We start from the raw sequence: 23,340 nt of genomic DNA on the forward strand, positions 1-23,340 counted from the left end.
ATTATTTCTTACTAGCTGTGTGATTTTGAGCAACTTTTAGCCTCAGTATCCTCATCTGTAAAATGGGGGTGATACCACATTTCCTCAACTTTACGTTGCTTTTTTTGTTTGTTTTAATATTTCTGAAATAGGGAGGTGTCTCACTGATGTGTACATTTAATGTGGTGTCTTTTTCTGCTCTGAAAAGCTATCATTGATACTTATAATTAGGGGAGAACTGTAGAATCTATCTTAATTGAGGTTGTTGAGAAGATTAAATGAGATAATGAAAACAGATTGCTTAGCACAGTGCCTAGCAGACAGCAATAAATCCTAGCAATTATTATTATAAAATTAAGGAAGAAAGGATCGTGGATGAGTTACAGGGTGTTGAGACGCGCAGCCAATGCTGATTTGGCAGCTAGCATCCGGCGATTAGCCGTGCGAGGCCCATGGTCCTGCTCGGTGACGCGTGTAGGAACCCAGGCTCTCTTCTCCCAGAGTATCTTTCTGCTCTGCCACCCTTCACACGTGGGACTTTGTTCTCAGGATTGTCACTTGCCAGCCTGTAGCTCTGAGGAGGGAGGAGGAAAAGAATGAGATGGCACCCACAGCTGTGCTGGAACAGCCACCTGTGACCTCTCAGTGCAAAGGGTATATTTGCCTTTACCTCTGCTTCTTACCTTTTATAGACTCTACAGTTAAGGTTTACAAGGAAAATAGACTGTTAATTAAGCAATATTGAGATAATTGGCTATATGGCTAACTATTAAAAAGGGGTTAGATTCTCTTTCTCACACTGCCGTATTAAATTCTAGATGAATTAGAGATTTAAATTTCCTAAATGCAAGAAAATATAGATGTATATTTCTATAATTTCAGGGTGAGAAAGGATTTTCCAAGCATGCTACTACTAAAAGCAGAAACCTTAAAGGAAAAGTGTGATATATTTACTTTAACTCTATTTAAAATTTTTGTCAATAATACCACTTAACAAAATTAAAAGGCAAATAATTTATGAGGAAGATATTTGTAACATGTGACAAAAGGTCAATATTTTTACCATAACATGAACTCTTACATACACCAATAAGAAAAAAGATGAATGTATGTCAGCAAAAATGGGCAAAGGAAAATAACAGGCAATTTGTGAAAGAAGAATACAAATGTTAGTAAACCTGGAAATGTGTTTAGCTACACTGGTAATCAAAGCAATGCACATTAAAAGAGTTAGAAGAATGATTTTTAACCTATTTGGCAAAGATGGAATACTATTTTAATACTCCACGTTGGTGAGAATCTTGTGAAACAGGCAGATAGTAGGAGTATTAAATCAGTTAAATCTTCAGAAGGGTAGTGTAGCAAATTGTGTAGTAAGTTCTTAAATATTTGTTGACTGCTGCCCTGGGGGCAGGGACTGGCCCCTAGCCAACTTGCTCCTGGCTCTCACTGATTCCTTTTCTTCTAGCAGGATCTCCTCCAGTCATTAGTGAGGAGGCAGCCAGCTCACCTGAAGGCTTTTCGCTCTCCTTCCCAACAGCCCCTCCCCAGGATTGCTGGGCTGTTCTCCCGAAGGGAGAGGGAGGACAGCAGACTGGAACCCACGGTATTTTTCTCACTACTTTTACCAGAAGCCTGGAAGGTTGATTTGTGTGGGAGAAAGAAGGTGGGGTATCTGTGTGTCCTGCTGGTCAAGAGAGCCCTGTAAATCACGAGGACAGGCTGAACTGTTAGGTACTCTCATCCTTTCCTGGAACCTAGAGGGCTCTCGGCCAGCCTCCAGGGCGCTCTTTTTCTTAGAGCACAGAGTTGGGGCGAGGTGGAGCCATGTTGGCCTGAGGGAAGCCGGCCTTGCTTCTCCTACCAGGAGGTGAGCCAGAGGTGTAAGGCCCTGGATGGAGTCCCTTCCTGCCTCTCTCCTCTCCCCCTGCTCACTGATGGCGTGTCCTGAGCTCTGCTGTCCCAGGCTTATCTGACATTGATTGGCATATACATATTTCAGTGCTGACCGTTTCCCCAATGTTGGAGACTTTCCATGTGAGAGGCCAGGCCAGTTCTCAGGATACCAAGTCCCTGGGTAGTTTCCAGGGGCAGTAAGCCACGACGGTTCTCATCATCTTTCCCAGAAAGGTGCAAAAAGTACAGAGTCACCCACTCCCCCAGACTGGGGCCACTTGCCAAAGTGGTCTTTGGGGCAGCCTGACCAGTCTGAGGAACAGAGGTTCAGCCCCTGCTCCTGCTCCTTCCTCCTCAGCTGCCCCCGACATCCAGCAGACACTGGAGGTACCTCCCACAGCAGAGGCCTTGACTGTGGGTGAACTGTGGTATGTGCATAGCTCTGCTGGCCAGGCTGTGCCTGTGACCTTGGCTTTCCTCACACCACTGCCTCTTCTTGGCAGCCGCTCGTGCACCCCTCCCCCCAAATTTGAGGATGTGTGCAGTTGGTGCATTGAGGGAGGCTGTGTACAATGGGACCGAGACTCGGAGTTTCCATGAGCAGCTGAGAAATTCTAGAAACAGCCCCTAACTGTGGGGTTTCCTTTCCTTTTCTTCCCCTGCCACGGGGAAAAGTTAACATGTTATTTTCTGCAGGATTATCAGATGGTTGCCCATCCTCAGCATGTTTGTTTTTGGGGTTGTAGGAAAGGGAGGCTGCCTGCCTGGGCCTGCCTCTCTCCCACCACCTTCCTTCTGGATCTCCCCTCCCCTACCACGTTGTGTTTTTTTTTTAATTTTTCTCCATTATGTTTTATATTCCAACTCCTGACAAACTTCTCTGGCTCTCTGGGGGTCTTCAGCTCTCCTGAAGCTGCAAGAGAAGGGGTCCCACCCCTTAAGGTTGCTAATAGGTCAACTGGGGTTTACCCAGAGACACAGACCAGAGAACAATGAAATTCTAAACTGCATGGCCCTGTGAAATGGGCAGTGGGAAATTACCACATGCATTCAGCAAATGGTCTTTGGGGCTGACTCTATGCCAGGCGCTCACTCCAGGCTCTGGGAAGAACACAGGCCCAGAGTCTCCACCATTGTGGAGTTTACAGTCTAGTGGGAGGAGACGTAATAAATATGTAGACAAAACAAATCCAAGGAGACTATTATAGATAGTGATATATGTTAAGAAGAAAATAAGGTGTTGAGATCCTGAATGACTGGGAGTGGGCTTTAAGAAATTTTTTTAACCAGGTAGCCCTCCACTTTGAGGAGGTGACAGCTGAACTGAGACCTGATAAGAAGATCTAGAAGAGCATTCTAGACAGAGGGAACAGCAAGTGCAAAGGTCTTGAGATCAGAATGGCCTTGATATGTTAAAGGGACAGAAAGAACACCAGGGTGGCTGGATCCTAGTGAGTGAGAGGGCTCAGTAATAAGGTCAGTGGTCGGCAGGAGCCAGATGACAGTACTTATAGGCCAGGAAAAAGGGTTTAGATTTTATTCCCCTGGTACTGGGAAGCCGTGGGAGGATTTAAAGCAAAGTGCTATGATCAGATATGTACTTTAAAAGGATGACACTTTCATTGAGCTGTACACTTAAGATTTGGGCACTGTATATGTGTATAATATACTTGAAAAAGAGAGAAAGGACTCTGATAGTATGGAGGTGGAAGCTGAAAGGGCGGTTAAGAAATTCGATTATTTCAGTATTTTATTTCAACTAGCATTTCAACATTTCCTCTGCTCAAATTCCCTGTGCTCCCTTGGCTGTACGAGGAGAACTGGAATAGGCTCTTCTCAGTGCGTCACAGCGTAGTGTCTTCAGGCTCAGACACTCCTTCTGATTCCTCCTGGAGGAGAGAGCTTGAACAACGAGTAGCATTCAGAAGGCAGCTGTGAGTAAAAACGTGTAATGTACACTCAGTGTTACTGTTGCTATAGTTCATTCACTTTGTTGTGTACTGTTTCCTTGTGAGAATCTGTTGGTTTATTCATCCACTCATCTGCTGATGGGCTTCTGGGTTGCCTCCATGGTTTTTGTTACTGTGAATTGTTCTGCCCTAAGAATTCTTATATCCATCTCTCTTTTTTTTTTTCCTCTCTGTTTGGAGGTGAAAATCACCCAAACTAGAGCATGTCTGGGTTGCCAGCTAAGATCAGAGCCCCTTTCAGATGGCAGTCCACTTGCCCCTTGGGGTTGGCCGGAGAGGGTAAGTCTCTTAAGTTTGCTTAGAATGTTGATCCTTGTTAGTAGGCAGGAGGGGAGTGGGAACACATGCGTAAGTAGTTGTGTTGTTAGGGAAGTCACTTCTCTTGCACCACCGTGTTGTCTGGAGACACTGCTGTACCCACAGCCTTGAGGGATATTTTCACCTGAGGAAGGAGAGCTTTGCCCATGTGGGTCTTTTGCTGGCCCTGATCTGTATCTGAGTGTGAGAGGAGCCAGAAACTTGGTTGCCTCTGCTCTGGAATCCGTCTGTGTGCTCTTGACAGCCTCTCGCTAGAGCTCTGGCCTGGGCAGAGGTGCAAGAATCAGGAGGGCAAAGGGCCAGGGTCTTCATGCTCTCCTTCCCTCCTTTGACAGAGGGAGCTTTGAGAAGACGCTTCCGCTCCTGCCCTTGACCCCATGGCCTTAAATAATGCATCTTCAGTAGTCTCTGGAGAGTGAGGTATGTCTGTTTACATATGCATTTGTATTTACATATTCCTGCAGCAAGTACTAATTTCTATCCTAGCAGCCTCCTAGGATTGTTAACAAAATAACCAAGAAAGTTAACTGGAAGTGTTAGAACTGTCATTCCAAGACAGTCTACATGGAGACAAAGAGGGGTAGGATTCAGAGGGAGGTGAGAATGCTTCCCAGGTGGGGTGGGACTCATGTGGGAGGATTTGGGGTGGATCAGAGATGGTGCTTTTTCCTGCAGTTCATTGTTTGTTTGTTTGTTTAACATCCAAGCCCGTCACACCTTCTAGAGAGAGTACTTGGAACACGTGCACACTACGTTCAGCTTTCTGACAGATGTTAATCAGACTTCCTAGCCCTGTGGGTGGGTGTGGAGACGGGCAGGGGTGGGGGGTGGCATTCTGGATGGAGCCCAGGGTCGAGGCAAGAGAGTAATAGCAGGGGAGGGTGAAAGGTGATAGGGGCCTAGTTGAGGGACCCTTGACTACCAGGCAGAGGGACTGAACTTTGCTGTTGGGTGGCAGGCAGTGATGGAAGGTGTGTATTTTAGCAAGAGACTAATATTATCCAAGTGGGGCAGGGTGGGTTAGAGTCGGTGGGGCGGAGTGGGGGTAAGTGAACGGCAGGCGGCCATGGGCTGCAGTGGTTTCTCTTCAGAAATCTTAGGAAGAGGGGCGCTCCGCTCATGTGGCGAGGCCCACAGTGAGGAAGCAGAGGCTGGGAAGGCCTCTCGCCTCAGTTGTCAGATGGTAACTGCCCCTGACCTTGGCCCAGAAAAGGAGCCATGCAGAAGACTGAGACGGTGGGAGGGGACATGGAGGAATTATGATTCAGAAATGTGGTTACTCAATCTCCTTCCCTTTCTTGCCACTTTTCTCACTCTGATTTGGAAATATGGGGTTTTTTTTCCTTTTTCCCAATTTATTACTCATTTTCCAATTTATTACTCATTATTACTCTGCTGATAAATATTTATGGTCATTGAGAAATCTAAGACCCAAGATGCAGCCTGTGCTTTCTACTGGGGACCTCCCTGGTCATGTGCTCGTGCGCAGTAACTGCGGAGAGGGAAGGGCCGCCGCTGGACAGCAGCCGTTCTTGCCTACTCGGGTGAAGAAATCTGAAAATCTGACAAGCTCTGGATCTTCCTCAGAGCAGTGGTCCTCAGACTTTAGTGGGCATCATGATCACCTGGAGGGCTTCTGAAACAGCTTGCTGGGCCCCAGCCCAGAGTTTCTGATTCAGTAGGTGGGAGTGGGGCTGAGAATTGGCACTTCCAACAAGTTCCTGGGTGATGGTGATGCTGCTGGTCCAGGGACCACACTGAGGACCGCTTTCCTAGAGAAATTATCACATACAATTCAGCATCTCAGCTGTAGAGATTGGCGTAGTCAGAGTCTTTGAGGAGGAGTGGAGGGCTTGAGCTGCCTTAAGTATGGGAGGGGTGTAAAGCAGGAGATAGTGCTGCAGGTGGACACAGGGAGGAAATGGGTGGACTGGCCACGGGGCGAATAGAGTCTTTGCTGCAGGCAGAGCAGTGGAGCTGCCCTAGGGCCTGGCTTTTAGTAGAGGTCCACTGCCCCAGGAAAAGCAAGCATGCCTCAGCCCACTGTAGCTCAGTGTCTTATAAAGGCCCACTGTCTGGGAAAGGCCCACCTGATCTCCCGGAGTGAGCGTGGGGCTCAGACGACTCTTCTTACCCATTTTGGGAAGAAGGGAGCATGAGAGACTTCTTGTGAGAGGCCCAGAGTGGCGAATTCTGACCAGAGTGTTGCTGCGAGGGAGTTGGAGTTGGCATTTGTAAAGGGCCCTCCTGCTCTAGCAAGAGCTGAGCAGACTTGTGTCAGCCTGATTTAGGAAGTGATGGGAGTACGGCTGCTCTTTTTGAACTCCTTTTGATACTTTGGTTGGGAGGTCAGTGATGTGGCTTGTTTCTCTCCTTGTAGCTGCTAAAGAGGAGCCTATTCAGTTCTTTAATGGAAAACTACGAGGCCAGCAGCCCCAAGGGGCAGAGGAGGCACCCCAGGCTGAGTTGAAGCTGGGAGAAGGAAGCCTTGCTCTTTAGACCAAACTGGGTGCTGTGTTCTCCCATCTGGATGCCAGAGAGCCTCCTACCTGGTCTCCTGGCTTCTGCTCTTGCCCACGTTGAGTCCACTTTCCACACTGCAGCCAGACTGGCACACTAAACACAAATCTGATCATATCTTTATCGAAAATGGTCCCCACTGCCCTCCAGATGAAGTCCAGCCACCTTAACTTAGCTTACACGCTTGTCCCTGCCCTGGCCCCTACCACATCCTCTTATATATACCCCGGCCACACTGGACTCTTACGTTCTTGGATGCGCCATCTTCTCTGACTCTTTCCAAACACAGCTGCATCTTCCTGGAACATTCCACCCCATTCACCTTCACCTGGCCCACTTTTACACTCCCTTCAGGTCTCAGCTAAAATAAGGTTTGTTTTTGGAGGGATCCCTGACCCATGAAACTAGATTTCACTGCCCTGCTCCATAATGTCCTGTCCTTTGCCTTGTCATGGCCTGCGGTGTGTGGTGTGGGTTGACTTGTTCACCAGGCATCCACACTGAGTAACCGTGTGGTTTACTCCTGTCATCCTGGTGTGTTTATTAACAGCAACTCCGTTCACTGTCACGTGTACTGCCTTGGATAATAAATTATGATCCAACCTACTAAAAGTGGAGAATCAAAGACTATACTTTTCAGACATCCTTGCACTAAAATTCCCAGTGTGACTTGGATACTGCCAATTAGCTGCACTCGATCCAGTCTTCCTTAGGAGGGACCCCAGGACATCCAGTTTGCTGCTATGGATCATGGCAGGGGTGGCATGATTCTGGAGCAGGCGGCTTCTTTATGCCATAGGTACCTGATGGTGGCAGGGGCAGCAGCTCCTTGGCAGTCTGGCTCTGCACTGTGATTTTGGGAGTAGCTCCTAGAGGCTCAGTCTAGAGTCTCTTTCTTCAGCTCTTCCTATGATTCTCTCAGCCATTTAATATGTTGTACAAAATCCCTTTGTGCTTAAATGTCCTAACTGAACCCTGGTCAACACATAACCCTTGTCATCATCGTTCCTGCTAAGTTACATGTTGAAGTGTTTGCTTTCCCGAAAGGCTCTGTCAGGGTGGGTACGGGCATCCCCAGTACCCAGCATTATTCCCGGTATGAAAGTGGCAGGCAGTGAATATTTGTTGACTATTTGACTTGTGGACTGAGTTTTTAAAAGTCCAGTAGGTGTAGTTAGCTTCCAGGTCAGTGAATATAAACGAAATTGAAGGAACTGGGATTGTTTAGTCTAGAGAAGACGAGAGTAATAAGCAGTCGTGACAGCTGACTTGAGATAATGTCTGAAGGCCTTGCGGGGGTAGAATGTCTATGAAGGGATGCCCTGAGCAGCCTGTTCCTCTTCAAGCTGGAGGGGCCATGCAGACAGACCTCAGTTAGAAGGGAGGTTGGACTTCGCACCTTCCAGCAGAAATTCTCTGCTTCTCCCCCTTTGTGTGCCCAGCACTGGTCCAGGCACTGTGTTATGGGGAGGGCCCTCCTTGCCTTCAAGGAACAAAACCTGTTGGGAAGGCTCCCTGGGAGACCAGGTAGTTAGGAGTTTAAAATAGTTGGAAAAGAGTGGTCCAAGAAAACTCCCTGGAAGAAGAGGTAATTGAGCTACCCTCTGAGAATAGGCAGGATTCAGGTCTATGTGAGGGGATTGGCCTGAGAGCTGGGAGGGCAGGGGGCAGAAGGCACAGACCTGCAGTGCACGCTGTGCTATGACCTTGAAGCTGTCTCGCATTTATCAGAGTGCCCCTGTGAGGTTGGACTTGTCACAGCTTAATTGTGTGAGGGGCACATGGTAAGTTAATGGCAGGCCCCAAATTTGAACCCCAAATTTTAACCCAGCTTGTGATGCTGTCTTATGATTTAGCCACTAGATCATACATTTTACTTATTTATTTGACCCTGAATAACAAGTCCGGGAGTTTTGCTTCAACTGTGTGACGTAAGTGGTGGATGTGAGTACCATATTTCCTAAGCCACATGCCGGGCCCCGTGGTCTGACAAACAGGAGTGGACTTAGAGGGACAATAGGTCAGAATTTTGCAATTGCCTGTCTGGGAAATGTTGATGGGTGAATGATGAGAACAGAGGTGACTCTTGCCCTGGGGGGTTCTGGGTGGGGAAGCCCTGGCTGGCTGCTGCTCAACACGGTGCCTGACTCAGTTAGTTAGTTTTGGACTCCGGCTGGAATGGTGGAGCTTGGCAAAGGCATTCCCTCTCTCCCCTGCTGATCCACGCCTTGGGGCCCGGCTGTCATTACCCTTGCTCAGGGCTCAGCGTGTGGCTAAATCAGCCATCCGCAGCAGCCGGCTGTGCTGGCTGCCCAGGGCCCTGACACCAGTCTCTGCTCTTCCCAACCTCCCTCCCACAGGCACTGACACACACAATGGGGGCTCAGTAAATATTGGTCGATGAACAGCAGGCTGCTGGTTCTAATTTTGTTCCTGCTTCTGGGTCACCACTACTTTTTTTTTTTTTTGTAGTTTTCCCACCCCACCTCTCCCAGCAACGTGAGGTTTCACAGGGAGAGTAAGTGGGCTGCTGCCTCCAGGTACCCCGTCCCCCTCCCCGCTGGCAGCCCTCCTGCACTGTCTGTGGAAATAGCCTCCCCTGGGTGGCCTTTGGTTGAGCCAAACTTGAGGCTAAAGTTCTGGGGTGGGAACTGGAAGAAGAAAACACATCTTTTTAGGGTTTGTAGGAGAGTGGTTAGGTGGGAGGGCTGAAAGAGGCAAGAATGGGCCGATTGAGTCCTGGGCCTCCTGGGCAAAGCCGGCTGGCTTTCAAGCTGTAATATTTGCACTGTACTTGAGAGGGGCTTTCAGCTTGTCTGCGAGGAGAGTGGCCTCTTGGACAGTGTTCATTTGGTGGGTGGGGAGGACCACAGGCTGGGTAGATTTTCTCAAAACTCTTTGAACTCAAGAGAGCCTGTAGGACAGTATTTACTTAAGTACCAAGCTGTGAGTCTGCTGGTGTTCTAACTGGGTCTGTTGGGACTTGCACAAATGATTGCATCATTATTAATTTGACCATAAATATTGGGAGTATACTAATTGTTTGTAGAACCCTTGGCAGTTTTCATAGTCTAATGTATTAAATATTGCTTTTACGGGTTCTAGATTTCGTGCCCTGAGTCATGGGTCGCTTAACGACAGGGATACGTTCTGAGAAACGTGTCATCAGGTGATTTCGTTGTTGTATTCATAGAATGCACTTACATAGACCTCGGCAGTATAGCCTACTACACACCTAGGCTCTATGGTGTTAATCTCATGGGACCAACATTGTGTATGTTGTCTGTGGTTGACTGAAACGTCGTTATGCAGCACATGACTGTACTTAGAAAGTTCTGACTCCTTAATTAATTATAAAAAAAATCACCCATGTTTTCTTATATTGCTGTATCCCCACGACCCATTGGGACATCAGTGAGTTGAAGTTAAAAACAAACAAATAAAAAGAACACTACAAATAGTCATCATTAATATTAGGTGAACATTATTCCAGATAATTTTCCAGGCATACTCACAGATAAATGGATATAAATATTCCTATAAAAAAGTATTAAAATTTCCCTGAATGTAACAGAAGAAACTGTAGTAAAATTAAAAGAATTATTAAGCTTTAAAGAAATGTATTTTTCACAAGAAATTATGTCCTAAAAGACCCCAAAAGGTTAAAAAAAAAAGTTTGGGTCATATTTATAATTACTTGTTTCTGTTTTAGACAGTATTTACTGACTCTTTGCTGTGAAAAATGAGGACATGAGCATTTTCACATTTTTTCTCATCTCCTTTCTTCCCATCTCTTGATTGTGTTATTTGTCCATTTTTATAACATTTTTTATAGCTTTTTATAACATTATTTTATAGCTTCTGTCAACCATAATCCCAATAACTGTTTTTTATTTCCTATAGGAAGGGTTTAATTACTTACCATCAGTCTCCTTACCATGGTTTTGCGTTGCTGAGCTCTTTATCTTTATTTCTCTATTAATTAGCTGCATTTCATTATCATGTCATTTTTCTTCCCCCTGGAAAGGGACTGTAGTCTCGACTTCTTTCATGCTTGAGAGTTTCTGCCCGTTGTCTTTACCAAGTCTGTGTGACGTCTTGGCTGGGAATAACATTCGTGGTTCATATTTTCTTTCTCAGAATTGTGTAAATGTTGTTGCATTTTCTTCTGATACTGAATGTTGCTATGGGGAAGGTGAATGTAGTCTGAATTTTCTGCAATTTAAAAGAAGTTTTATTATGTTTCATAATTTTTGTTATAAGATATTTTGGTGAAAAAATGTTTCTTCTGGATGCCTGAAAAAGTCTTTTACGGTTCAGTAGCTTCACTAGGCAACGTCTTAGTGGTGAGCATTCTGCGTCACATTTGTGTGGAATACGATGTATTATTTCAATCTTCGGATTCTGTTTTTCCTTTCATTTCAGGGAAATCTTGTGTTACTTATCTTTGAACATTTCTTCTAGTCCGTTCTCGGGTTCTCTACTTCAGGAACACCAATTATCCCTATGTTGGTATCTTTGTCTTCTTACTGTTTGCTTTGTCTTTTCCATCTGCATTCACCGTGGTTATCTCGAACCTTGTCTTGTCAGTATTTCTACTTTAAATTGCAGTATAACTTATTGGTTCTCCAGTGATGTTGTTTTGCTCTTTTCTCTCCTTTCACTTCGTTTTGTTTTATGATCTCACTGTTGAGCCTGGCTTTACCGCGTCAGTGTTCTGGTCCTTCTGCAGTGTGAAGCAGATGTGGGGGACGGCTTTCTCTCGAGGCAGGTTTTCTTTCTGTTGACATCTTCGTCTTTTGCGCAATTTGCCTGCTGTTCCTTTTCATCGTGTTCACACTAGCATGCAGTTCTTTTGGCTCTAAAATAAGACAATGATTTTCTTCCCACCACGTTGAGGCTGCTTTGTTCCCCACCCCAGCGACAGCCATGTGAGGGGTGGCTAGTTACGGCCTGTTTCTGTTGCCTGAGTGAGCCGGGAGTTGGGGATGAACTGGGTCTGTCCTCTGTACTGGGATTTGGGCGGCGGCCCCTGGCACGGTCCACGCCACTTGCTGGGCGTGGAGGGGAGGAGTGCTCACTGGAATTGAATGGTTTCCTCAGTCGGCATGTGGCCTTGGAGCCCTGACTTCCCTCCCAGTCAGCCCATTGTTCTTGTTCCAGTTTCACCTGTTGGTTTGTTTTCCCAGCGCCTTTCCCGCTACTCCTCAATTGAGGGGAGCAAGAATTGGCAGCAGTTGGCCTCTCTCCAGGCTTGGGGAGATGTAGTGAGGATTCTCCTGGTACTGTTCTTGTTGCCGTGGCCGTCAGGGCTGGGCCGGGGCTGGGAGAGGAGCCACATGTGGTGCCTCCTGCATTTCTTTCCTTGCCTCTGATTTTGAAGTTATTCTATCAGATTATGCCTGTATCCTTGTTTGGTTGCTGTTGGTGGCTCTTTTTTCTGCTTACTTTTTACTATTTTTTTACTCAAATGTTAATTATCAGGGGAAGGAAAATTGTGATGCCATTTCAATTTTTCATCTTAACTCAGAAATCTTTACTTTTATATAGTGTTTCAACATACTTTATGTTTCTTAATACTCATGACGCTCTGCGGGCTTATTTTCCTCTTTCCAAAATAAGGAAACAGACCTAATGAGGTCAGTGAGTTGCTTAGAGTCGCTACAGATTGGACTTCTCACATCCTGTCCAGTGTCAGGAAGCCAGAGTCAGCGCTTCCCTGTTACTCCAGGACGGAAGACAGATGCCAGGGGTTTTGATTCCTCAAGAACTCCTCCTCCACCCTGAGGCCTAGCCTTATGCCAGGGGTTTTGATTCCTCAAGAACTCCTCCTCCACCCTGAGGCCTAGCCTTGTCTTTCGTCTGCAAGTTTCAGGGTATTTATATACCTCTCCTAATTGAGGCTCAGGAATGTTGTCCCCTTGCCTCACCCAGAGCCATTGACATTTGTTTACCCCTCAACAGTTAACCTTTAGTGAAGAGTGTCCACTGGGGAGACATTCCCACCAAGCCGACAGGTGACAGCCTTAGAATGGGGTGGGGATGGGGACTGGAGAAAGACAGGTTGTTTGAAGGTCTTCTGCAGCAGTGAGCTGTTGACCCGAGAGAACCCCCCTGGAGGGTGGGGCTCCCTGGTAGTAGTTAGTTGCGTCTGGATGCTCACAGCTCTGGAGGATGCACCGAGACCACAGGTACCTCGGAGGCCCCTGCTGTCTGTCCCCAAGAGGAATATACGAGAACTAGATACCTCTTTTTACATCCTTTGGATTTCAGGTAGGAAGAAGACAGTTTGCGGGGAAAGCTTGAGGTGATTCACTAAGGCCGGTCAGCAGTGGAGCCATCATTTCTATCACCATAGCTTCCCGTTTTGCCCCTGCCCCCTCACCCACATTCCTTATCCACATTTCTAACCCCCATGGTCATCCTTTGTGTGGATAATCAGCCTTTTCTCAGTTTTAGGTAAGGTGCTTTGGAAAAACCCAGTTCAGACTGTCTTTACACCAATTCCTACCCCTCAGCCTGTAGCTGACTAAGACCCGCATTTAAGCGTTCTGACCTCATAATTCGTTATGCTCCCACATAGCCCAGACTTTGAGCATCATAGAGTGGGCGTAAGTAGGGAGGGTTATAAGCACGTGTCTTTTGCCGGTTTCCTGTGGCATACTAGCCAGCTTGGTAGCAGTTGTGCCTTAGCCAAGTCTGTCTCTGGACCATCCAGTCCTCCACTTTTCCTTCCTCGCCCAGAGGACTCGGAGAGTGAGAACGGTGGGCTCCCTGGCCAGCTGGTGGCCAGGGAAGGGAGTGGATGTTTGGAGGCCTAGCAGCTCCCAGGCCCCTGGGGTGTCTGTTGCATGTTCTACTCACATCATGGCAAGTCACTACTTTGTCCCCAAAGAGAAGTAAATGTTTGCTCCTCTCTACGAGGGAAGGTGGACATAGAAGAAATGCAGCATGGTAAATCCAACAGTAAAGTGTGTCCACAGTACAGAAGTGCTGCTTCCACAATGAGAAACTTCTGGACCAAGTGAAGGGATGACAGGCAGATAGAATTCTGATTTAGGAGCCTCCAAGATGGTAAGGAAACTGGAAGTTCCACAGAGGGTCTGAGAGCAAGCATTTCTTGCTGACTTTCTCACAGGTCTTTCAATCCCCCGGGAGGGTTGGGTCTGGCTCCTTGGCGACAGACCTAAGACACTAAAATAATTTACTTCTTTGAACCAGAGCCAAGTGAACAAAGGGTGGAGAGACTCCAGCTTCTCTGTAGTGGGAGAGCCTGGTCCTCTGAGCCATTGTCTCCCCTCAGCTTGTTTCCATCCCTCCCCTTGTGGTCTTCTTACTCCTCCGGAAAGGTGTCCTGGAGCACAGCTGGCTCAGCTCCCAGGGAGGACTGGCATGGCCCACTGGGAGTCACCAATTTCCATGGCCTTAATAGAAGGGGCTTCCTCCTGCAGCTGGGGCCACAGTGAGGACCCCTGCCCAGCCTTACCATCCAGCTGCACCAAGGGCTATATGTGTTTTCTTCCTCTCTTCTTTCTTTCCTCCAAAGAATCTTTTCTAAACTTGTTTCCCTAGAATAACTAAGGAAAAAACAAATCTCCATTGGAGCAGAAAGCTCCCCTGTTGTGTTGGCCAAAAGGCCAGGGTCACTTGGATTTGAAGTGTCTTTAACAATGCCGAGATCCTGGACCAGGGTTTCTTACTGCCCTCCAGTTGTCGTTAGACTCTCCCCAACTCCCCAGGAGTGGGCCGTGTCTCCGGTGTCTGGCCAGGCAGGAGGGCTCCACTTGCTGAATCTGCCCCCCGCTGCAGGCTGCCACAGCGGCCACGCTGTGGGCCGAGGGGCCGCTGGGTTGGTGAAGAGCAGGTACTTTGTAAATGCTTACCTCAGCGTGAATGCCCATCCAGGTAAAGCTAAAATTACCTCAGATGTGTCACAGTTGAAGAGTTTTATGTTTGTTTCTGAGTGTTCTGAAGTTGCTGCAGATAAATTTGAGAAACACAGCTGAAGTGGGAACAATGGTTTGTTTTGTTGATGTGATTCTGCAGAAGGAACCCTGTAATACAGCCTGGCCTCTAAGGGGTACCTGGGGGTTCCCTTGCACAGGTCTTCAGGGTGTCTTGCACCTGGATTTGGGGTGCTGGTTGGGGCGGATAGAAATTGGGGAAGATCTGCCTGGAGACATGCAGGATTTTGTGAATCTCCATGGGACCCAGGGCCTGTGTTTTTATGTCTCCACACCGTGGGGACAGTGGTTGAGTGAGCTGACTTTAGTGTCCTTCAGGCTTGGCTTCAGTTCGTGATAAATTCAATTTCTGGCTTTGCTACTCTCCTGCTCGCTGTGGGTCGTGTTTCCTAATCTCCAAACCCCAGTTTCCTCATCTGTTAGATGGGTAAGGTTCCCAGCTTCTCTTCAACGGATCAGGGAATGTCAGTGCTTAGCAGGGTTCGCGCTCATCATCTCTTGGCCTCTCCTTCTCCGAGTCCATGCAGCCCCCCTCCCCTTTGTTCTGACAGCACAGCCCCTGCCTTAGACAGATTACAGTGTGGTTGGGGGGAGAACAGCTTTCTTTGTACAATGGGGTTTAGCCATTTTGGCCTAAGTCCACCCTGCTCACTATAATGTAACTTTTGGTTCTTGGTGGAGATTTGAGAGTTGTCAGTCTCAAAGTAACACTTTTATAAACCATCATTTTTGCTGATGCCTAATCCATTCATTTGTGTGACTCAAAGTATATTCCATTGAAGAGTGATGTTTAATCACTTAATTCTGTGCGTGCCCGATGTGTGGAACCTAAAGCCTGCAGTGTCCCCGGGTGTGCTTGTGGTAGGGACTTGAGTGATGTGTGTGCTGCAGGCCTAGAGTAAAGTTAGCCATGTGGATATTCCTGATAGTTCATTAGCAGCTTAATATCTGGGCTGAGAGGGAGTCAAAGTGGAGGAACCTGCCAATTAGAAGTCTTAAAACAATAATAGTCACAATTTATTGAGTGCTTTCTATAGTTCAGGCACTCAGTAACTTGCCATAGCTCATGTCATTAAATCTTCGTAATAATCCATTGAAGTGGGTACCAGTTTTATAGATGAGAAAACTGAGGTAGAGAAAGGCTGAGTAACTTGGCCAAGGTCACTTAGCTGGTGAGCAGTGATACAGAAATTCACGCCAGGTCTGTGTGGCACTAAAGGCCATTGGTAAGCTGCATTGCTGCTCTGGGTGATTCTAGAATGTTAACTGTGCATAAATAACTTGCCCAAGATCACACAGCTGCTAAGTGGCAGAGCCAGGATGCAAACCAGCCTGCTCTTAACCACTCAGCTGTAGTTCGTATGTCACAGGCAAAGGCCTGGAGGTGAGTGACCCACTGCAAGGCCTTGTGCCCGGAGCCCAGCCACAATAATTGGGTTCCTGGGTCTCGTTTAAGGAGGCTCATTTTCCCCTCCTGATATTTGTTTATTTCATTAATTAAATTATAACTACATTAAGGGAAATGATTAACAAAGAAATGTCATTAGTCCTACTCCCTTAAGCTTTCATTTCTCTCTGTTCTTTCTCAGTTTTTTTTTTCTTTTGCGAGATCAGTCCTGTGCTAACATCTGCCAATCCTCCCCTTTTTTTTGCTGAGGAAGACTGGCCCTGGGCTAACATCCACGCCCATCTTCCTCCACTTTATATGGGACGCCACCACAGCATGGCTTGCCAAGCAGTGTGTTGGTGCGCGCCCAGGATCCAAATCGGCGAACCCTGGGCCGCCGCAGCGGAGCATGCGCACTTAACCGCTTGCGCCACCGGGCCCCCGCTTCTCAGTTCTTAACTCTTACATAATTGCTCTGCTTCTTTACTTAGCATTAAACTCATGATTCTCATTTTATTAGTTGCATGCTATTCCATGAAATTGGTATATAATAATTCACTTGACCATAACATATCTTTCTGCCTATAGCCTTTTTATTTTTGGATTGCTTCTACAGTGTAGATTCTAGAAGTAGAATTACTAATTCAAAGGATTTGAATACTTTTATCATCATATAACTTTTCAAGAGTCATATTATTTATATAACTCCAGCAGTATTCTATTGATTAACTTCACTAACATTCGGTTTTATATCTTGTTTTAAAAAATCTGTTTTGGGGCCAGCCCCCTGGATTAGCGGTTGAGTGTGCGCACTCCGCTACTGGTGGCCTGGGTTTGGATCCCGGGCGCGCACTGGCACATTGCTTATCCAGCCACGTCGAGGTGGCGTCCCACATACAGCAACTAGAAGGATGTGCAACTATGACATATTGACTATCTACTGGGGCTTTGGGGAGAAAAAGAGAAAAAAAAAAAAGGGAGGAAGATTTGCAATAGATATTGGCTCAGGGCTGGTCTTCCTCAGCAAAAAGAAGAGGATTGGCTTGGATGTTAGCTCAGGGCTGATCTTCCTCACACACACACAAAGAAGTCTGTTTTGCTATTTTAATAAGTAGCAATGGCACCATCCATCTTTTAAATTTGTATTCTTGACAAACTAGAGAGACTGAGTATTTTTCATGTTTGTTCCCTATTTTACGCAGTATAGAAATAAACCTTTGTCATGTTTAATGGTGTATAATTTTTCCTAGTCTGTTTTTTTCCCTCTTTTAGTTGTATTAATTTTTTTAGATTTTTATTTTGGAGAATTTCAAACATATACAAAAGTAGACACAATACTATAATGAATTCCCATCTATCCATTACTTAGTTTCAACAATTATCAACTCATGCCAAATCTTGTCTCATCTGCACTTTCATGCAAATACCCCCTCCTTTGTTATTTTGAAGCAAATCCCAGATATCATTTAATCCATGATTATTTCAGTATCTCTAAAAGATAAGGACTTTCTTTTTTAACATAACCACATAGTTTTTTACTTTTTAAATTTAGTCAAACCTGTTGAATTTGTCGCCTTTTATTTTTTTTATTCTACGCTTTCAGAAGGATTTTTCTCGAAAGCTAGGCAGTGGCATTAGAGAAGGAGTGAAGAGTCAGCTTAGATACTGACTGGATTTGGAGTCTGAGTAGAGATGTTCCTGTCTGGAGTGTGGCTGACAGGAGAGCAGAAGAGAGGGGAGTGTCTTAAGTCTTGCCCTCACCTCTGGCTCTTTGCTCTTCCAGACTTGTTTGTCACCATGAAGCTGCTGCACCCAGCCTTCCCTAGCTGCTTCATGCTGACCCTGCTCAGCTTGTGGACAGCTGCTCCTGAGGCTCACGCTGTGTCCAGCGGGGCGCCAGCCATCAGTGCGGCCTCTTTCCTGCAGGACCTCATGCATCGCTACGGTGAGGGCGACAGCCTCACCTTGCAGCAGCTGAAGGCCCTGCTCAACCACTTGGATGTGGGAGTGGGCCGGGACAATGTCACGGAGCCCATGCAGGGACAGAGGAACCTCTCGACGGTAAGGCTCAGCTCTGCTCAGCACTGTCTCTGCCCTCTCGGGGTTCACAGTCCAGCTGGGCACAGGGAGCTCAGCTGCTCTTGGTAGGTAAGATTGAGGCAGGCAAGCCTTGATGACAGCGCAGAGGCAGTTCTTCCCCCATTGTCTGAGTCAGCAAGGCTGAGCCTCCAGCAGCACCTGCTGACCTGCATGGGTGTTTTGAAGCCCTTGTCAATGGGCAGCTGTGAAGTGGGAGCTCTCAGCCCTCCAGACTCTTTCTCAGAGCTGCACTGGGATTACCTGGAACTGCCAGTCAGGTGGAGCTCCGGGACAGCGAGCATTTCTAACAGAGGGTAGAGTTTACAAAGCCGTTTGGCCACTTTTCCCGGTGAGCCTCGCAGCACCTCTAGGTGTAGGTGGACAATCTTCATTTTATGGGGAGGATACTGAGGTCCTGCAGTGAGCTCCTGGAGGGACCGGGAGGGAAGCCCAGGTCTCTTGGCTCCTGGTTCTCTCTTCTTTCTTCCATATCATCTTTGCTAATCAGAGTCTGAGACTATTTGTGGCAGCCAAATATGTCAGCCAGTAATGTCTTTCAATATCTACTTTGTCCCCTGGGCTAAGTGTTGTGAGCAATAGAGAAAAATGAATCATGTTCAGGGAGTTTACCCTCAAGATGGGAAACTCAACCAACAGAGAACAAAGTAAGCTGATATTAAGATGAAGCGTTAAATACTGTGGGTTGGACAGTCATTGTAGGAGTCAGAAATGAGAGAGGGGGATAAGTGTGCACTAGAATAATCAAGGAAGGTTTGTGGGCATGGTGTCCTGGAGCTTCACCTTGAAGGAGAATAGAGTTCGGAGAAATCTAGTGGCCAAGGGGGCCATGTGGCATGGACGCAGAACTGCAGGAGCACAGTGAATGTCTGAGTCAGGGAGGAGGCTGCCCGGGGAGGCTGGTGCAGCCTGGCCCCAGAGGGCCTCCTGGCCAGCAGCAGCACCTTGGGGTCACCGGAGCCCAGCCCTCAGCTTTGTAGGCCCAGAAACTCTGACATGTCAGCACACCCAGAGGCTGACTCTCTTACAGATAGACCCATGTAAAACCAAACTCAGATAAAGACTGTGACATGTGAGTGTATAGAGTATAATTAGAAGTAAAGCTGCAGTGTTTCACAGGAATGGTATGTGAGAACCACTTCCCTGATGCCTCCTAAGGGTACTGAGAGCTCACGTCCACTGGCCAGGCCACACTTGCTGCATGGTAGACTTTGAATCTTCAGATTTTCCTTCCTTCCTTCCCTAATCTCTGCCATCACATTCTCCAGGCTGGGGACAATACTGTAGGTCAAGGAGACTAATGTTTCCCTATAGATGCCAGTGCTCAGTAGCTCTGGAGAAGTATCCAGAATCTGCATTTTAATATAAGAGCTCCCTGGGCTATTGTGTATTTGGTATCTGGATGCACTGTATCTTAAGATATAGAATCGTGTTTTCCAGAAACCACACCCTGTTCACAATGATTGGAATTCAGTTGTTCCTAGAATTTTGGGGCAGCCATTTACAGATGGGTGTGCATAAGGTGTGTTCACTGGGTGGCTGATTTCTAAGATTACTTATTAGTTTTTCAAGTCTAGGGACTACCTTGGTCGCATCCCTGGAGATTAGTCTGTAGATTCCCAGAAATTTGGACAGTTCTGTCTTCTTTCTTTCCCTCTTGGAAGGCCAAGTCGGTTGTTGCTTGGGGGCAAGGTGTGACTTTGGCTCTAAGAGGCTTTCTGCCCCTTCCCTTCGTCTCAGTGCTTTAGTTCCAGGGACCTCTTTGCTGCCCACAACTTCAGCGAGCAGTCCCGGATTGGGACGAGAGAGTTCCGGGAGTTCTGCCCCACGGTCCTCCAGCAGCTAGATTCCCGGGCCTGCTCCTCCGAGAACCAAGAGAACGAAGAGAACGAGCAGACAGAGGAGGGACGGCCAAGCACGATTGAAGGTGAGCTGGGTGGGAAGGCAGGGGCCTGGTCCCCGTGCTGTCTTCACGTGGACCGCTGACTGATCGGATGGTGCTGCTCACTGAATATTTAACCAGTGACGAGTTATCAACATCGGAAGGGGCAAATTAGAGGGATGATTGTACCGGTATCTTTTGCACTCAAAAGACTGGTCCAGCACATTGTCAGACTGGACGGCATGGCTGGTGAATGTTCAGTGTTGGGCTTTTGGACCAGTCTGTAGATGCTTTTTTTGGCCACTTTTCCATTTTGGTTTTCATTAAACTACATGGGGGCCAATGCCTTGGTTTTACAGTTTAACATTTAAGACCTTACAGAGTCTGTCCTCGGCCCAATTCATCCTTTTCCACCTCCCCTGCCTGGTACCTCTGCTCCAGCCACAGTGGGCTCACCGTGGTCTGTGAGTGTACACAGCTCTCTCAGGCCTGGCTTGCCCTTCTGACATCCCGTCGCGCTGGCGTGTGGTGCCCGACACTCGGTACCTGGCGTATGTTGCTGTGTCGTGCCTCATGTCGTTTCCAGCTATCAGTATTTAACTCGTGGTATTTAACCTTTCATGTTGTTTTCACCTGCCTCTCTATCTAAAAGGTCAGCTTCTTTTGGATAGCAACTTTGCTGTATTTTTCTAGGCTTCTCCACAGCACCTGGCAAGAGATGGACTCAACACATTTACTGATGGGTTGGTGGATCTCTGTCTGCTCTGATCACAGCTGAACTCAGAATGGGCTGTCCCAGGCAGCAAGAGCACCCCACCCTCAGTAATGGGGCCCTCGTCTGTTCTCGTTCCTCCGCAGTGTGGGGCTTCGGTTTCCTCAGTGTTTCACTGATTAACCTGGCCTCTCTTCTGGGAGTCCTCGTCCTGCCATGCACGGAGAAAGCGTTTTTCAGTCGTGTGCTCACTTACTTCATCGCCCTGTCCATTGGAACGCTGCTCTCTAACGCGCTCTTCCAGCTCATCCCAGAGGTGCAGTAGAACAGAAACGGGCACGTCCTCTCCCTGGGGCGTCCCCCCCCACCCTGTGCTCTAAGGCACCCGACAGCTGCCACCTGAAAAATTAACTTCTCCCTCATATCACGGAAGTGACTTCTGACTCTGGATCTCGAGGGCCTTCGCTCATTCCTGGGGCACCCACGTGTGTCTCTGGCCTCTTCAGGGGATGTCAGATGCAAGGCTCCTGGCATTTGCCCTCCCTGCTGGGGATCTCACAGCCTCCCTTCCCCAGTCAGTGTCTTTCCTGAGCTCCATTTGCAGGGCTCAGGAGGAAGGCTGCAGCTGGTGGTTGCTGTCCACATCCTTGGCACCCCGTACGCCTCTGTTCTAAGTAGAGGCCCTGGCAGTACTTGCTGTGGCCGCCAAAAGATGGGCCTTCTGGAATGAGGTGGAAGGAAAAGAGGTTACCAAGTGAAAAGTAAAATTGGCCTAAAAAGCGAATGATCCTTTTTTAAAAGCAGGCCATAAGACATAGTATAGAGAGCCAAACATAGAATGAAGACTCTCTAATAAAAACAAATGACATTAAAATCACAAAATAAAGGGAAGGGGCACTGAATCCTTCATACCTTGCATCTTGACATTTTCCTGATAGGACTGACTTCCTGGTGCCTTTACTTGACTGTTTTGAAATGTTTGTTAATTTTGTTTTTTAATCACGACCACTAAGGAGCTAAAAAAAATAAGACCCAAGTTGACACTCTGCCCACCTCGTCAGCTCAGCGGGGACGTGCAGTATGGCAATGACGGGTGGACCTCCTTTGGGTATGGTGGCAGCCGCCTTTCATAAAGAGCCTGTGTCAGGGCTGCCCAGCCTTTCCCAGTCAAGAGACTCACCCAGAAGAGATAGCAGGCAGGATGCTCAGGCCTGGCCTCGCCTGGTCCTTCTTCATAATGAGAGAAGAAATCTGGTTTAAGGTGAGCTGTCCTGATACTGTCTCAGAATTCCATGTGAATCAGCAAGCACTTCTCAAGGGAGGCCTCATGTTGGGCTATTTTTTTCAGCTCCAGAAATTGAATTTATTAATTTTTTAAAGATTTGAAGTGAAATGCCTTGTTGTCTGTTGAATGGAAATGCGATAATTGTACACACTCCCCTGTGGCTCACAGGGAGTGCCTCACCCTGGCTTGGTTTCGTCCTGCCTGGAGTGTGGAACTGGGAAATAGTGGAGGAAACATTTTTTGTGACGGGGTGGTCTTGGAACTCTGTTCTCTGTGCCAGAGCCCTCTCAAAGCAAAAGGAAACCAGTGAACCAACAACAACAACAAAACCTGAGAAGTTAAGAAACTGAGTTTATGGGCATTGGGCCTGACCTGTTCTCCATCCCTCTGCCCTGCACATCTGACTAGTTGTATCTTGCATAAGCCAGACCAAGTCCAGGTGGTCTTGCACGTGCCTCCACAGTTCGGGTCAGATGTACAAAGCAGACAGGCAGCACAATGATCAGTGTCTTTCCTTTGCTCTTGTTTCCTGTTAGAGAGAGCCCTTGAGTCCAAAGTCTGCCACGGGCAGCCTCTGGATGGGCCTGAGTACACCTCAGCTGTGTGACGAGGTGGCACCCCGCCCTGCTAGTCACACCAGCTGGCAGGTGTAACTTAGGCCACCAAAGACAGCAGGGGCGGGAGCCACAGGGTTCCAAGGCCACTTTGAATTCCTCCTCATTTCCTCTGAACTGATTGAAGGAAATTTCATCAGACTTGAATCACTAACAAATTTTCTATTTCTCTCTCCCTCCCTACTTGTCTCTCTGATTTTTCTTGTGTTTCCCTTGTTAATATCCACCAAAACCTTCCTTGTTACCTGCCCACCCTCTCCATCTTCTTTCCCCTAAATGGTGGTTGCTGCGATGGGGCACTTGCCCTTCTCCCTATCCTGGGTGGGGCTGGCTCTTGCTGCAACGGCAGTGTGGGGATATGGTCTCCTCTGTGTGACCGTCATCTCCCTCTGCTCCCTCATGGGGGCCAGCGTGGTGCCCTTCATGAAGAAGACTTTTTACAAGAGGCTGCTGCTCTACTTCATAGCTCTGGCGATTGGAACCCTCTACTCCAACGCCCTCTTCCAGCTCATCCCCGAGGTATGGCAAGCCAGGGCTCTCACACACAGGAGCACACCACTCTCCTGGGGCCACAGGGCATAGTGGGAGGACCCTCCATTTCGATGGAACGCATGGAAAGGAGGTCCTTTTCTTTGGAAAGGGAAGCTAAGATTTAGGCATGAGCTAGGAGAGGTAGCATAGCGCATAGATTTGAGAGCTGGGTTCAAATCCCAGCT

At 47.6% G+C, this 23,340-nt stretch overlaps 1 protein-coding gene across 7 annotated transcripts in view; it reads left to right on the forward strand.

The window, feature by feature from the left end:
- The window catches only part of SLC39A14 (solute carrier family 39 member 14), a 42,164-nt gene that overhangs the window by 9,139 nt on the left and 9,685 nt on the right, over positions 1–23,340 (forward strand). For 3 of the 7 annotated variants that reach the window (XM_087437288.1, XM_087437286.1, XM_004442297.3), the window contains 3 exons: positions 17,818–18,095; positions 19,872–20,058; positions 22,974–23,143. In XM_087437288.1, coding sequence (XP_087293414.1) covers positions 17,832–18,095; positions 19,872–20,058; positions 22,974–23,143 — 621 coding nt within the window. In that variant the 5' untranslated portion in view covers positions 17,818–17,831. Of the gene's footprint in view, positions 1–1,450; positions 1,586–4,498; positions 4,584–17,817; positions 18,096–19,871; positions 20,059–20,871; positions 21,042–22,973; positions 23,144–23,340 lie in introns of those variants that run through there. The other 4 variants (XM_087437285.1, XM_014796677.2, XM_087437287.1 and 1 more) reach the window with 3 other exon arrangements.

This window comes from Ceratotherium simum, chromosome 12 (genome assembly GCF_057802395.1).
Source record: "Ceratotherium simum simum isolate JZ-2026a chromosome 12, ASM5780239v1, whole genome shotgun sequence".
Taxonomy (NCBI): Eukaryota; Metazoa; Chordata; class Mammalia; order Perissodactyla; family Rhinocerotidae; genus Ceratotherium; species Ceratotherium simum.